The sequence below is a fragment of the Gambusia affinis genome, linkage group LG20, assembly GCF_019740435.1.
Source record: "Gambusia affinis linkage group LG20, SWU_Gaff_1.0, whole genome shotgun sequence".
Lineage (NCBI taxonomy): Eukaryota > Metazoa > Chordata > Actinopteri > Cyprinodontiformes > Poeciliidae > Gambusia > Gambusia affinis.
In genome coordinates, this window is record NC_057887.1 from 2129009 (window position 1) to 2143899 (window position 14891).

Genomic DNA, 14891 nt, shown 5'->3' on the forward strand with positions numbered 1-14891 from the left:
GATTATTAAGGAACAGGCTGTTTTCTTATAGTGCACGCATTTCATGACGGTCCCTTTAAACCGGCTGCTCCTCAAACATGGCCGACAGTTGACAGGGGACGCAAGGGACTTTTACCCCCAGCTTTCATTTCTGACAAGTTCTGTAAAAGTTTTAAAGCGACTCACTATTCGTAGTCAGCGGCTAACATGAGGTTAGCCGTTGAGAACTTGGTAACACTGTAGAAAAATGGTTTAATTTTTTTTTTTTTTTTTTTGTTATTCGCGTTTAAAATGTACAGTTCGACGCCGGACAACGGTCTGATGCGCTCTGAGGAATGTTCTGGCAGCGCTAGCAACCTGTTGGTCCACCGGAACCTCAGATCTGTCCGGAGACAGCAGGTTGAGAGCAGCATTAGCCTGTTAAGTTTGGCGAGCGAAGAGGACGAAGACGTCCAGTTTGACAGTAAGCAGCTTTGCTTCTTTTACAAGAGTTTCATTTTTATCGAATAATTCGTTTACATGGCATTTGTAGATACACGGGTACAATCGAAATCAAAATAAAAATGTTCATTGATGCAGCTTTTCCAGATCCCGCGAGGCTAGCTGCAACCCATGAGACATCACTATGACCTTATTTGATTATATGAATGAATTTAAGATATGTTAGATTCAAGATATGATAGTTAATATTGATATAACAAATGTGTTGTGCATTTTTCTCAATAAATTTTCTTAATAAATTATCTTTATTCATTCATTTGTTTTGTGGCGTAAATAATCACAACTTTAATATTCAACCATTATTATCTTTTTTAAGGCGCAAACTTTAAAAATCTTCAACTGTTAGAGGAATGATTAACTGTTTTCTGTATATTTTTAAATTAATCTACTATTTCAGAGGTGATAAATGAAATAATTTACATATATATATTGACCAAAAACAAATTAATGGCATCCACAAAAACAACTTTCCAGCATAAATATTATTCATTATGGTTAATAAGTTATCTACAGTATATTAGGAATTTTATAGGCCATATTGATTAATTACTTAATTAAAATTGTCAAAGTTGTTCATATTTTTATGTGTGACTAGACTACCTGTAATTGTAGCTCATGAAGAACATTTTTCTGTTTGTCCTCTTCCTCCCCAGTATTATTAAGCTTAGTTATCTGTGTGATTTTTTTTTTATTTTTGTCTCATTTCATGATGCACTTTGGGCTTTTTGTTATTCAGTAAAGGATGAGGTAAAGGATTAGAGATTATTATTCCAAACCAACAATCTGCAGTTGGGTGTAATGTCTACTATGTAATGAGATTTCCATGGTGATTGCAACAGTACCACTGTATCTTGGTATTTAAAAAGTTTAAAACAAGATAATGGAAAGTTATAGCTACTGCTTAATTTAAAGCCAAATTATCAAACGTTGTGACTGAAGTACCATTATGAGGACTTCCTCCAGTGATCCAGGTGGATCCTCCAGTGATCCAGGTGGATCCTCCAGTGATCAGGTGGATCCTCCAGTGATCTAGGTGGATCCTCCAGTGATCCAGGTGGATCCTCCAGTGATCCAGGTGGATCCTCCAGTGATCCCGGGTGATGCTCCTCTCAGCAGGTGTTACACTGTGTAGCCTTCACTGCTTTAAACTGACCTAAAAAAACTTTCAACATTCCTATTCTTTGTACTGGTTTCCATAGTATTTTGAAACAAATATTAAAAGCACAATTTGAAGAGTTCTCATATTCAAGTGCTCATTGTGTCAGCATGTTGGAACATCTCTGACTTGTTCCAACATCCAAAAACTTTTTGTTTTTGGATTCAGTGCAACTCTTGAGGAATTTTAGTCTTTTTCATTTCTTTTTTAAGATCTTTTGGACAATTATGTCTAACCTTGGCAACATGGTATTGTTTTTACAATTCTGATCAGCATCTCAAAAAGCTCAGTTCCCAGAGGAGTTGAAAAAGAGGCTTTGAGGATTCAGAGCAGAACGAGAAGGAGGAAGAACAAACTGTCATATCCCGACTCCAACGTTTATCTGCCCGGGTTTCTAACCGTATGACCAGGCACAGATTTAAAGAAGAGTGGCAAAAGCAAGTGAGGAGGATTAGCAGAGCTTTCCATGAACTGATGATGTCATCCAAGATGCTACTGTGGAATCTCACCTTTGCTGCTTGGAAATGGAGTTGTTAGAATGTCATGATACTTGTGAGGCTGTCATACTACAACTGTCTTCAGTCAGAGGCATTCCCATATTTGTTGCGAGACTGACTGCTACCAGAGATCCTTCCTGCCCACAGCATCACAAACTACAAAGCCTCTCAGAAGGGACTTGGATGATATGAGCGATGATGACATTTAATTTCTCTTTGGGTTAGATAATTGAATCAAACTTTTTAATTTTATCTTAATGTTTGTTCTTACAAGATATGTCTGCCATTATCATAATCATGTTTACATACATTTTGGCATTTCTGAGCAGCCCCTATTTTTTTCTTTACTTAAATTATTTATTTATTCATTTTATTTATTTTTTGCTACCTGTGTGCCTCTGTTTATACTTATTACTTTGTTTCCAATACACTTAAATGTCCCCAGTCAGGATCAAATGGAGGATTATTCTATTTAAATAGTACAAAGTACAGTAAACGGTCATGCAAAAGCTTTACAGTAGCAAATAAATAGGCAATTTAAATCCTAAAATATGCAGCCCGAGAAACTCAGCTGAACGTAAACAGTTTGTTTATTCTGACTTCTGCAGAGCATCGCTCCGTCTCCCAGTTCTCTGTGAAGCCGGGGAAAGTTCCCCGCCAATCTGGCACTTCCTCTGATGTTTCTTTAACAGAGCCTGAAATTATAGGATCTCTATCAGTGGATTTTAAAATGTTATTTAAAAAAAAAAAAAAAAAGCTTGGTGTGCTTTGATACCAGTAAGCTTCTTGTGCCTATTTTGTTGGTAAATCCCCATTTCTAAAGAATATCCCTATTATTTCTTTGCTCCACTGGATTTCCTTTTGTAATATTTTGAAAACTTTCAAGACGGACTCAATTGGTACACACACACACACACACACGCACACACACACATTCTGCATCATGAGGAGAAAGCGAGTGCCTCACTAGCCCCCTGAACCCACCACCCCCTTCCCTTTTTGGCACATCTCATCTTACTTGTGTGTGTGTGTGTTGAAGAGAGGGTGGGCTGGTCTCCACTGGACAAAGTAGATAAGCCTGACTGCTGGGCGCTCCCTTATGTAAAAACAAGATGAGTTCACTTCATGTACTGCAGTCAGAGGGCAGAATCATTAAAGCTTTCATTGTCAAACATGGACCTAGGAGACAGAAACATTGTTGAAATGATAGCAAAAGTAATTGAAGAAGGTATGTGGCTAAACTTGAAGTATAGTATGTTCCAAATATTTAACCAAATATGATTTTTTTTTAAAGAATATTCATTGTCTGTGTGTGTGTGGTGTGTATGCTCAGCTTCAGATTCGGAGAGTAACTGTGAGCTCCTGATGGCCGGCAGACATTACCCATCCGTACAAGAGTTTGCCTCGGCGATCCCCAACCACCTTCTCCTCGGCTCGCTGCTGGAACACCTGTGCTGCGTCCACGAGAGCAATCCGGCGCGCTCGCGGATGCTGTTTAAAGGTAAGCCGCTCAGCAGACTTCATGTTTCATACGCCGTCACATAAAGCAGCCGTTCTATTTGAATTGTTCTCCACCTCTGACAGTGATCGGCCAGCGTTTGGCAGCCTTGAACCTTCTGTCACCTTTGGCCATCAGTGATGAATTCAGCACCATTAGACTCCAGCACAACCGAGCGTTCACTGAGCTACTGAACGCCGCTAGCTCCTCGCTCTATCCACAGGTACAGTTCAGCAGTTTTGTAATGAACACATTATGTCTCATCACAACAGCAGAGTTTAATGTACTTCACTGGAAATCGATGTGATCGACACAAAGCATCGCAGGAATTGTTTCTTGTTCACAAATAAGAATGAAAACACTATTTGTTGTCCACTTTTGTTCAGCACCTCATCTGAGTTATTTATTTGTAGTTTGACATTTTGCTGTAAATCTTGTGGGGGATGTAAATTTAGTTTTGTGCTACTTTGTGTTGCTCTGCCACATAGAGTCTTTCTAAAATGCATTGAAGTTTGTGACAAAATATCAGGAAGATGAAGGTGTTATGGACGCTTAGATGTATAATGAAGTTGTGGATTTGGTGTTTGACACTTTGGGGGGAAGAAAAGAAGTTTTGCTTCAACAAATTAGTTAATTTATTGTTACTTTTGTTTTATTCACAGGGCCAACAATGTCTTGGCACAAATCCACATAACCCTACTCTAAGGTAATGTGTCTAGAGTTATTTCTGTTTTTCTGTCTAGCTATTTTTTGTGCGTTCTAACAGTCTGATCTGATCACAGGCCAAAGGAGGGGCTGTTTCAAGCCCAGACTTCACGCTATCTTAGTGAGTTTGAAGAAATATGTCGGCTTGGAAAAGGATCATACGGAAATGTTTTTAAGGTATTACAATGGTCATTGGTTTCAAATTCTTAAAAAAACAAAACTGTTTCATGTTTGAATTTATTTTAATGTAATTGTATCTGTGATTTCTTGATCATCACTTTGTAGGTTGTGAACAAACTAGATGGCCAGAGTTATGCCGTGAAGAAAATTCTGATCAAAAGAGTCTCCAAGGAGGACTGCATGAAGGTCGGCTTCCCTGTCTTCTGTAAAACTAAAGATTTAAACTGCATTATATCACTTATAATGTAAGATGTCTCACCCTGCTCAACAGAAGGTGTTTTTTCTTTCTTTCATTTTTACACATGGATTGAAATCATCCATGTGTCTGGTCATCTGCTTGCCTTTGGCATGGGATCAACAGTGTTTTGTTCCAGCTGCGACAATTATTTGAAATTTATTCAATGTAATTGTGAATATGATCAATTACTACCTCACAGAGCATTGTTTATTTATAGTCTCACTCACAAATGACAAACCTTAGTATATTGCATTGGGGCTTTATTTAATAGACCAAACAAAGTAGTTCAGATTTATCATGTGGGAGAAATATGGATTTGACTATAAAAATGTTTCTTCAGTTTTTTTTTTTTTTTTGTAAAGAACAGTTGGTAGAAATGTTTAAATGTTTCTAGATGGACAAAGCTGGTAGAGGCATGTCTCAAACGGTGAGACAACAAAACAAAACATTTACCCAGCAGCACACTTTTTAATTTTGTTTGTAAAAGTCTTAAGCAATAATGAACAATAGTAAAATAATTGTGTGTGGGTCTTTCAAGAAATATCTAAAAAACCTCAATGAGTGTGAATCCTTTTGGGAGGCGACGTATTTCTAATGCCTGGTTCACACGGCAAGATTTTTATGCTGATTACTGTGATACTGTAAAGATAATCTTTGGAGCACCTCTCCTTTAACTAGCACCTTTTTTGTAGAATTTTTTTTCCCTCTTAAAAATAGTCCACAAACTATCATCATTGCTCCTTCTCAGTCGGCCATGTTTAGTTCCTCTGAACTCACGTTTGGTCTTGAGACTTTTTGTGAGATTCTCTGACTGTCATCTGAATGTTGGTGAGTGAAACCTGTCTGTGTGTGTTGTGTTGTGTTAGGCGTGTGGCTGAACACCACACACTGCAGGACCAAACCAGTTATATCTTTGATTTATTGTCATCATGTTTAGGCTCTCAAGCTTTGAAAATCAATCTACAAATTTAAAATGTTGTCATGTGAACCTGGCACACAGCTACAAATTTAGATGGGGTTTTTATTTTTGAATTGTTTCAAAAGAAATGTTTTGAGTTTAACATTTCCTCAGTCTAACCGGGCCCCTGTGTGTGTTCCAGGTCCTTAGAGAAGTCAAAGTGTTATCCAGCTTGCAGCATGTTAACATCGTAGGCTATCACACTGCATGGATGGAACATGTTCAGCCAGCTGTCCGTGAGTCTTTATCATGAAACGAGATGGCCCAACATTAATGAGAGAAGATTTAGACTGATCTGTCCTAACTCTGGCTTTAATAACCTCCTTTATTGTAGAACTTGAGTCCCACCTTCCTGCTCTGGAATCCCCTGGACAAAAAGATAGGTGCGATTAGTCATTACTTTCTCTCACTATCCTTTAGTTGCATTGGCCTGCAGCTGTCCCTAACTGACAGTACACCTCCTGTGCTTTATATCTTCATTATTTCATTCACAGTTTCAATGACAGCCTTGACAACAGTAGCAGCAGCAGCAGCTCTTCTATAGTTTTCCAAAGTCACAGTCAAGGAGAGACTGGTCCTGCTTCCAGTGCCAAAGGACCTCCAACAGAGAGCCAGCCAATCAGAGCCTTAGTCTCCACCCAGGACCGCCAGGTGGCGTGTCCCAAGACAGTACGCCTCCTCCCGGAGAACTACGTCCCCTGTGTGTTCCTGGGACAGGGGGAGCCCAGGAATGGCTCCAAGTGTCCTGCCATGGGCTGGGATCGTTCGGCCATGTTGGATGAGGACTCAAGCAGGAGCAGCGTTGAGCTGAACAACAACTCCTGTGTTGACAAGGACCATCAGCAGTGGGCAGAAATCCACACCAGAAGATCCTCTAAAGACGTCAGTGTTTTAAAGTCTCATAACCACTACTTTGTCTTTTTTTTCCTCTACCCAATTTTTCTGTAACCAAAACATCATAAACAATAGTGATGCACTGATCCGATATTAATATCTGTACCGGCCCCCATATTTTGAAAACAATTCCAGATTGGGTATTGGTAGCAATGTGTACGATCAGTCAGATCTATTCAGTCTAATTCTATGCTTTGTGCTCTGAGCAACGTCATCCTGTATTATTTATTTTACTTTATATTTAGAATTCCTAATTGCACTTTCTGAACCATTAGAAAGGTTTGTTAGTTTATTTTTTGAATGTTTGACCAAGGTAGTCAACCTATTGATTCTATTACTTTCTTTATTATTTATTTGACATTAGTTGTTCTGCTCCTATTTGCACTGACTGACTATACTAAAGTTGTTTTTACATGTTTGGCCAAACTTGTAGAGCTGTTGGTGTATTTCATTGTGCTGTTCTGGTGCAGAGTGAGTAAATGAACTAGTAATTAAGTACTTTTATGTCGGTTTAGAAACATAAACGTTTTGAGTTAATTCAGCTGTTTTTACGTATCAGATCGGTATCGGTCGACACTAAAGCTCAGATATCGGAAATGAAAAAAGTGGATCAGTATATCCCTAAGTATCATTTAATATTAGTTTTTGTTTTTCTATGTGCAGGTTCAGTTCCACCTGATGCTGTACATCCAGATGCAGCTGTGTGAGCGCTCACTAAAGGACTGGATCTCTGACAGGAACTCCAGGCCACAAAAGGAACACATCCCAAAATGTAAATATTTTTACATTCTCTGCAATCCACCAAAAACTCACTTTCCTCATATTTCTACAACTTGAAATGAGTTCTCTATTTCCAGAATGCCATTTGGGAAATATAATATTTTGCTTCAATTCAGTTGGACTCTGGTATAAAAATGGTCCAAATATCTGTCTTCTGCTTGTGTCTGCAGCTTCTTATGACTGTGTTGATGCTGAACTCACACTGAACCTGCTGAGGAACATTCTTCAAGGGGTCGAGTACATTCACTCCAGAGGAATAATGCACCGAGACTTGAAGGTAACAGCACTAGATTTAATTTCTCATCTTATTCATTTAGGTTTCCACAGCTTTAGTTGTTTTGCAAAAGCAAATCTGGAAATTGTCCACAAATGTGTTTACAACCTTTTTAATTTCTCCATATTTTGTCACACCACAGACACAGATTTTAAATGAAGTACTTTTTTAATGCAGCGTTGTGAGATGGACCAACACAGTTCCACTTCACAGTTGTGAAGTGGAAGGAGAATGATGCTTGTTTTATGTTTTACTGTGAAATCTCTGCAACTCATCCAGAGGCACCACTGGCCTCTTGACTGATTCTAAGTCTGACTCATTCCTGTTGTGGCTGATGCGTTGCTCAGAGCTCTGTGAAGTGTTTAGTTTTGAATAGATATACACCTAACTGAGCACACATCACTGCTGCCACCAACTGTTTTGGAGAGGAACTGCTTGTTCTGACAGAGTGAGTTACCCCCCCAGGAGAACAACCATTTACTTGCCAGTAGTCTCTCTGAGGTTCTCTGTTCTTTTGAAAGAAGGTAAGTGGTTGCACTGGAGTCTCAATAGATGCGTTAGGGCACAGGTCTGCAACCTGCGGCTTGTCAGCTGAAAGTAGCTCTTTGTAACATCCACTATGGCTCTTACAAATTTTGCTGACACAAAGGTGCAGCACCAAATGTTTTTATTTTAGTATAGATGTAACAACTGTAATTTTTTATTTTTTTTTTGCAGCTTAATCAATTCCGCCTTGAATTTTCACAACAAAATGACACAACTGTTAGTAATATTATTTATTTTATTTATAACAGTCTTTTTTTCTGTTTTACATAATTTTCCACAATATTATTTTCCCGTAGAAGAATAATGCATCACTCCTTTTTTGTAAATGTTTTGTTTTTCTTTGTCTTAAACCAAAAAAAACAAAAAACAAAAAAAACGACCACACATTTCCTATGATTGATATTTATTAAAGCATTTAAGTTTGCCTGTCAGAGAAAGTTATATTACGTAGCTTTTGTTTATCTGAGGGGGAAAATGACTCTTTAGTTTGTAAAGGCTGCAGTCCCCTGTGTTAGAGTAACAGGTTCAATAGAAACACACCTCTGTGTTTAGATATTTTGTTTGAGAAAAAAAATAGTAGAATTTGTCCTCCAGTTTAGTTATGTACTGCTCAGTGTAGAATTCAAGGAAGTTTGTGTTCTTAATGTGACAGGCAGTGAAAATCTTTAAGGTGGAGGAATTCTTTAGCAAAGGAGGGGGAATCTTATCGTATCTCAGCTGAATGGTTCAAATCTTGTAGCTCAGGTACATGCACGTTGCTCTGCTGCCTCTTCACTCTCTGTCACAAACGAAAGGTTTTGGATCTTCCATTGGTTGAAGACAAAGTTGTACAAGCTTTCCGGAATAACTTTTCTCAGCTCCTCCTTTCTTCCTGTGATATGTTTCAGATAAATATTACTTTTGCAAATATCCCGAAGTGTCTTTGGCTGCTGGGTTAGTTGGATCAGTTGCTCTCTCTGTTGAAAGAAGCGTGGCTGAGTTAAGGTGGAGGGTAAGCGGCCGTCGTGGCTGCAGACTGTGAGCGGGGCGCTCAGGGTGAGGAGTTTGATCAGCAGGGAGCCGTTCCTCATGTTAGGTGTGTGGTTCAGGAACAGGAACAGACAGCTCTCCCCTGCTGCGCTCGGCTTGTTGACACCAGCTCCGTATCTCAGCAGCAGGTCCACCAGCTGCTCGTTCCCCAGGCTGCACGCTTGGTGGAATGGCGACATGCCGGCCTCGTTTACAATGTTTGGCTTCGCTCCGCGCTCCAGCAGCTCACAGACGCAGCTCACATCTTCATCCAGGACTTTGGTTGTTTTTGTCATCACTGCAACTGCAGCAAGGTGCAGAGGAGTGTTTCCAGAGTGATGCATCCTCTGGAAAACAAAGTTTCATTCAATAGATAGATTAAAACAGCATTCTTTAAAGGGGGGATATAATGTAAAATTAACCTTTTTGAGCTTTATGTCATGTCACAATGTCATTCCCTTCTTAAAACATATCTGGAGTGTTGCTTTGATTCTTTTATTCATGTTTGAGGAATCCCTTAATCTCCCATGGCAACCACTCCGGGGTGCCTAAATGTTTGGTTTCATAAAGCTCCTCCTCTGAGCTGCAGCCTCTAGCTGAGCTTCACCCCCACCACCTCAAATCAGCTCCTCCAGACTAGCAGCAGCAGCAATTAGCAAACCTGATGGAACTCCACAAATGCTGAGTTTATCATCCCAACTACTTCTCAGTCAAGCCCTCCCAAGAACAGTTGTAAAAGGCATATTGAGAAGTGCTGCTACGATGACATGATGAAGGTGGAGTGAAAGAGCAGGAGCTTCAGGGACAGAGGCTGAAAACATTTCACAATATAACTGTTTAATATCAGATGATATTGATAGTTATTGATTAGTCTTTTGGTTTGAATATTTGAAATACTGCCACACTAGGGATGTGACCTTCCTGTTTTATCCAGTTTTCACTCCACACCCTTGTTTATTATTTTTAAGCAGCTATGTGGCACGGCACCCAAAACTGCTGCTCCAGCAAGTAACTCAAAAGGTTGTTGCTAGGTAACCAAAGAGTGAGTTAGTCCATGCCATCCTTGCTCAGCTGGCTGTGAGAGGTCATGTATGACATATGCAGCATCATAACTTAAGGTAACACAGTTACATGATTGTGCTGTAACATATATATACATAATACCGCCCCTTTAAGACTTGTTTATAGATATGAGTTGAAGTCTGTGTGTAAATACCAACCATGTTGACGTGAGCTCCGTGGCTGATTAAACTTGATGTTATGTCCTGATGGAGGATTGATGCTGCCATGTGCAGAGGTGTCATTCCACTGCTGTCCACTGCGTTCACGTTGGCGCCGCAGCTGATCAGCAGCCGCGCAGCAGACAGTGCTCTGTAACCCACTGACAGATGGAGAGGCGTCTGCTGACTCTGATCATCCATCTAATAAGAAACGACAAATCGACAGTGGCAAAATTCTATTTTAAAATGTCGTTGTTTGTTTATTTTTTTATTTCATGTTCAGAACTTGGGTAGGACGTGTTAAACCTCACCTTCGCGTTGACGTCAGCTCCGTGCTCACAGAGCAGCCGTAAACAGGCTTCAGCCTGCCTGCTTGCTCTCGCCACAGTGGTCCAGAACTTGGAGGAAGGTTTTGTCCGGGTCGTCGTGGTGATCGGCCAGTTGGTGATGACCAAATGTAGCGACGTCCGACCCAGCTTGTCCCTGTGGAAAAGGCATTGTTGGTATCTGCGTTCCAAAACCAGACCAGTGCGCTCACTGTCTAGACTTTGTGGTTTTGTTTTGTTTTTCCTGGTTGCGCTCTTAGCATGTAGTGTAAAAATATGGTAGAGTACAGCAGCTCTCGGGTTCTGGTCGCAATGTGTGTGAACTTGTAAATCTGTATCTGGGATGTTTGTACGCACTTGACTTGAGCATCGGCTCCAGCTGACAGCAAGCTCTGCAGGCTGTGGACTCTTCTGTACGTATTCTGGTTTTTCATAGTAAAGAGTAAATCTAAAAAGAAATGTCAACATCAACTTCCTCTTCCCTGTTTTTGGTGTTCTCATCAACTACTTCTCCTTCTGTGTTTGGTACTGAGTCATTGTGACCTAACTTTGCCGTTGCGGCCCAGACCCATCTGATAACCCTGGCTGCATTCGGGGCCTGTTTTGGGGGCTGTTGACATCCACCGGATGAGTCTCCTCATGTTGTTGCAGTGTTTCTGATGATTGTGCTTTTTATAGTTACTGCTTGACAAAAACCTTTGATATTGCTTTTTTCTTTTCTTGTTTTTTTTTATAAATTGGTGGACGAACTCCCTTTTTTTGTTTTATTTCAACATTTTCATGAATGTTCATGTCATAAAAATTGGGGTTGGAACTACCCATTATTTTACTATTTGCTTATTCTGACCATTAATTGGATTATACAATTTTAGGAGTATATTTTATAAGATACAAATAGTTCATTTTTTTTAAATAAGAAAATGAACATTGTCATCAATGCCTGAAATGCATTAACAGCAGTCCTTTAGTGACTCGTCATCATTTGTAGGATGCATCTGCATCTGAAAAAAAATCTGTCTGACATCAACATGTGAAAAGCTCCCGCACTTTCTGCTGGACTTAACATCAGTACAGAGTAGGGCTAAGCCGGTGGTTATATTTACAATGATCAGATAAATGATTGAATAGCAAAAAGTTCATAATAGGAGATTTTCTTGTTGCTGAATTTGAACCAAGGTCGAGCAAAAGCTCTGCCACCTGAGGAATTCTGGGTAGAAGAGATTTACAGACAAATAATGTTTGTTTTGGTTTCTTTATCCGAAATGCAAAATGTATATAAGCCTTGGTTAAATTACACTTCTGACTGCGTCGTTCTTAGATACAATGGTTTTATGTTAACTTGCTTCACAGAAATATCCCTTATGCTGTTAGAGTAAAATTGCTGAAGCTAGCATTTTTCTTACTAGAGTTAGAAAAGAGACTTAAGTCTTGTTTTGTGGTTAAAAATTAAGAGTATTAGAGTATTTTAAAAATGTAGTGTATACTTTTTGCAGGGGCTTAAAAATTTACATACTAATGTTTTATATCAATAGATCTTAAATGTACAAGCACTTGAAAATTTGAACTTTTAAGCAAATATTAGGCTATAAAAAAAAACTAAGAATAAGATCCTTTTTGTCAAAGTTCTGCAGCAGTCAGAACTAAGTATTAGGGACACAATCCTACTACTATTTCATTATTTCTCAAAATCTGTTTCTCATGTCTCAGTGGTTACAAATGTCTCACGTTTTCTCTCTGAAAAACTGAGTTCTACATGTGGATACATTATGCATACCCGGCAGATGATGTGTTAAAAAAGGTTTTTCCTGAAACTTTGGATTTCTCCACTTTTACAACTGATCACATGGTAAACTAATCCTAATAACTTTTCCTTCTTGTTTTTTCCAGCCCAGGAACATTTTCCTCCATGGCCATGAATGCCATGTTCGGATCGGAGACTTTGGGTTGGCATGCAGGGATATGATAGTAGATGACCATAAAAGAACAATTTCTCCTGGTGATGGTAGATTATTAAACTCTTTTATTATTACATTCTCACAACACACCAGTAGATGGCGCCGTTTCCTCTGAATGGTTCTTTGTGTTTTCAGGTTCCACCCATACATCAGGTGTCGGCACGTTTGTGTACGCTGCACCAGAACAACTGAAAGGCTCTCATTATGATTCAAAGGTAATTAAAACTGTTACATTTTTGTGTTGTGATTAGATAGTTTATGAATAAATGATGTTTTAGATCAAACACATTCTTCTCTGTACATGTTGTTGTTGTTTTTTTTAACACTAAGAGTATAAATGTTGCTCTTGCAGTCAGACATGTACAGCATTGGGGTTTTGGCTCTGGAGCTGTTCCATCCGTTTGGGACAGAGATGGAGCGGGTCCGGACCCTCGGGGACCTGAGAGAAGGGAAAATTCCAGACTCCTTCTGCCACAGATGGCCAGTTCTGACTAAATACATCGTAAAGCTGACGAGCAAAGACCCCAGCCTTCGGCCAGCAGCCAGCCAGCTGCTAGAGAGTGAACTGTTCCACAATAAAGACATGGTAGTACGGGATAAATATCTGCCTAATACTGTTCATTTAATTCTTCAGAAATCTTGAAGTAGGCAGATATAGTTTAGGATTAAATGCATACAGCACATGTGTTTAGTTTGAAGTAGGTTTGGGCCAGATTCAGATACTAAGGCATGGAAGAGTTTACAAAGTTACAAAATGGCATACATGTGCCATCATCCAGTTCATTTAAAGTGCTTCAAATGAGGCGCCAGAGAAAGTTCTGGACTGATCAGCCTAGATGTAGATCTGTCTAGGCTATTTCTGGACACTGTCAGCTGGCTGAAAGACAACTATTTCTACTACTACATTTTCCCTCACAAAGACATTTTTTCTTAAGGATACATTACTGAACATTGGTGTTCAGTAATTAGTGACGTGAGGTTCAGAAACGAGCTGATTCTTTTGAGCAGCTCTTTACCCTGTACAATAGGATTCTGCACACATCGCTTAAGATTGCCTAAGTTTCTGTTTCATTTAAAATTTTATTTATTTAATCGGCAAATAAATAAAATCCAGAGTTTTTTGTTTTAACTTAATGCATACAATTGAACTTCTTATATGAACTTCATCCACAAGACCAATTAATATAAAACTATATTAGGAATAAATTGACTTATTAGAAAAATGTATCTTTTCAAAACTGAATCCTTTGAAACGTACTTTGAAGTAAATATTTGGTTCCTTTCAAAGAGTCCCATCACTAATTAACATTCAGCTGCAGGCACTACTGAGCTACTACTAGTGTTTTATGTTTTGCTCATGCCCCAACTGTGTATCACTAAGAGATGTGTTGTCTTATGTACATAATGCTCCAGTATCACCTTCCTACACTTTCAGCACTGAAGCCTACACAGTTTAGTCACCACACAAGCCAGGCACCCAAAAATATTGAAAAATTCCATTACTCTCACATGCCATATATACTGTATATTTGCCACTTCAGTAGCATTTACACAACTACTACTCTAATACCACAGCAATGGCCAAATATTGACATTACTTAATCTCATGCGGCACTGTTCAAATGCTTGGTCTGCCCTAATCATGATCCACTCTCCTCTGAGTCTCCTTTGCTTGAAACCGAAAGTAAAACCATCATCATAACCTACTGTCCAGTGTCACTGCTGGCCCAAGCCTAGTTTCAAGTTCCCAAATGCAAAAAAGTGCCATCTTTTTTGGATCCATTTGGAGCTAAGGCGCCCATAATAACTACCAACCAATTGTAATATTTATTTTCTTCTTTTCCAGGTCATCCACGGTTTACAGAAAAGAGTGGAAGAGCAGGAGGAGGAGATCATGCAGCTGAGGAGGCAGATCAGTCAGCTTCAGAACTCAAAAGTCACCGTTAGCTTCACTGAACTGGACAAAACCTGAGCCTCAAAAACATCAACAGATTGTCTAAACTTAATTTATTGAGCCCCTAATTTACTTGGTTTGACTTGATACAATTGCCTGCATGTGTGAACATTTAAGTGTCTTGTACTAGAGATGGTAGTGTTCTTTTTCTCTTTTTTTAAACATTTGTTTTATCCAGCTGCTAAATAAACCATGTCAGGTATTTCAAAAACACTGTGATAT

The 14891-nt window shown here is 39.2% G+C and overlaps 2 protein-coding genes across 4 annotated transcripts; one reads left to right on the plus strand and one right to left on the minus strand.

Moving 5' to 3' along the window:
* Positions 1–56: 56 nt before the first annotated feature.
* Positions 57–14882, plus strand: eif2ak1 (eukaryotic translation initiation factor 2-alpha kinase 1). 2 transcript variants are annotated; one of them, XM_044103568.1, is made up of 15 exons: positions 57–442; positions 3467–3634; positions 3718–3854; positions 4294–4337; positions 4414–4513; positions 4622–4702; positions 5855–5948; positions 6047–6095; positions 6207–6594; positions 7270–7378; positions 7557–7663; positions 12648–12762; positions 12851–12930; positions 13068–13304; positions 14562–14882. In XM_044103568.1, the coding sequence occupies exons 1-15, from the start codon at positions 271–273 to the stop codon at positions 14685–14687; spliced, it is 2007 nt and encodes a 668-aa protein (XP_043959503.1). In that variant the 5' UTR covers positions 57–270; the 3' UTR covers positions 14688–14882. The 2 variants fall into 2 exon arrangements, with proteins under 2 accessions (XP_043959503.1, XP_043959504.1); XM_044103569.1 differs by having other exon boundaries at positions 13068–13301.
* Positions 8487–12641, minus strand: LOC122823684 (ankyrin repeat domain-containing protein 61-like). Of its 2 annotated transcripts, XM_044103572.1 has the most exons (4): positions 11118–12641; positions 10746–10917; positions 10435–10635; positions 8487–9561 (listed from the first exon to the last, which is right to left on the minus strand). In XM_044103572.1, exons 1-4 carry the CDS (start codon positions 11192–11194, stop codon positions 8947–8949), a joined length of 1065 nt encoding a protein of 354 aa, XP_043959507.1. In that variant the 5' UTR covers positions 11195–12641; the 3' UTR covers positions 8487–8946. The 2 variants fall into 2 exon arrangements, with proteins under 2 accessions (XP_043959507.1, XP_043959506.1); XM_044103571.1 differs by having other exon boundaries at positions 10746–12641.
* Positions 14883–14891: the final 9 nt, after the last annotated feature.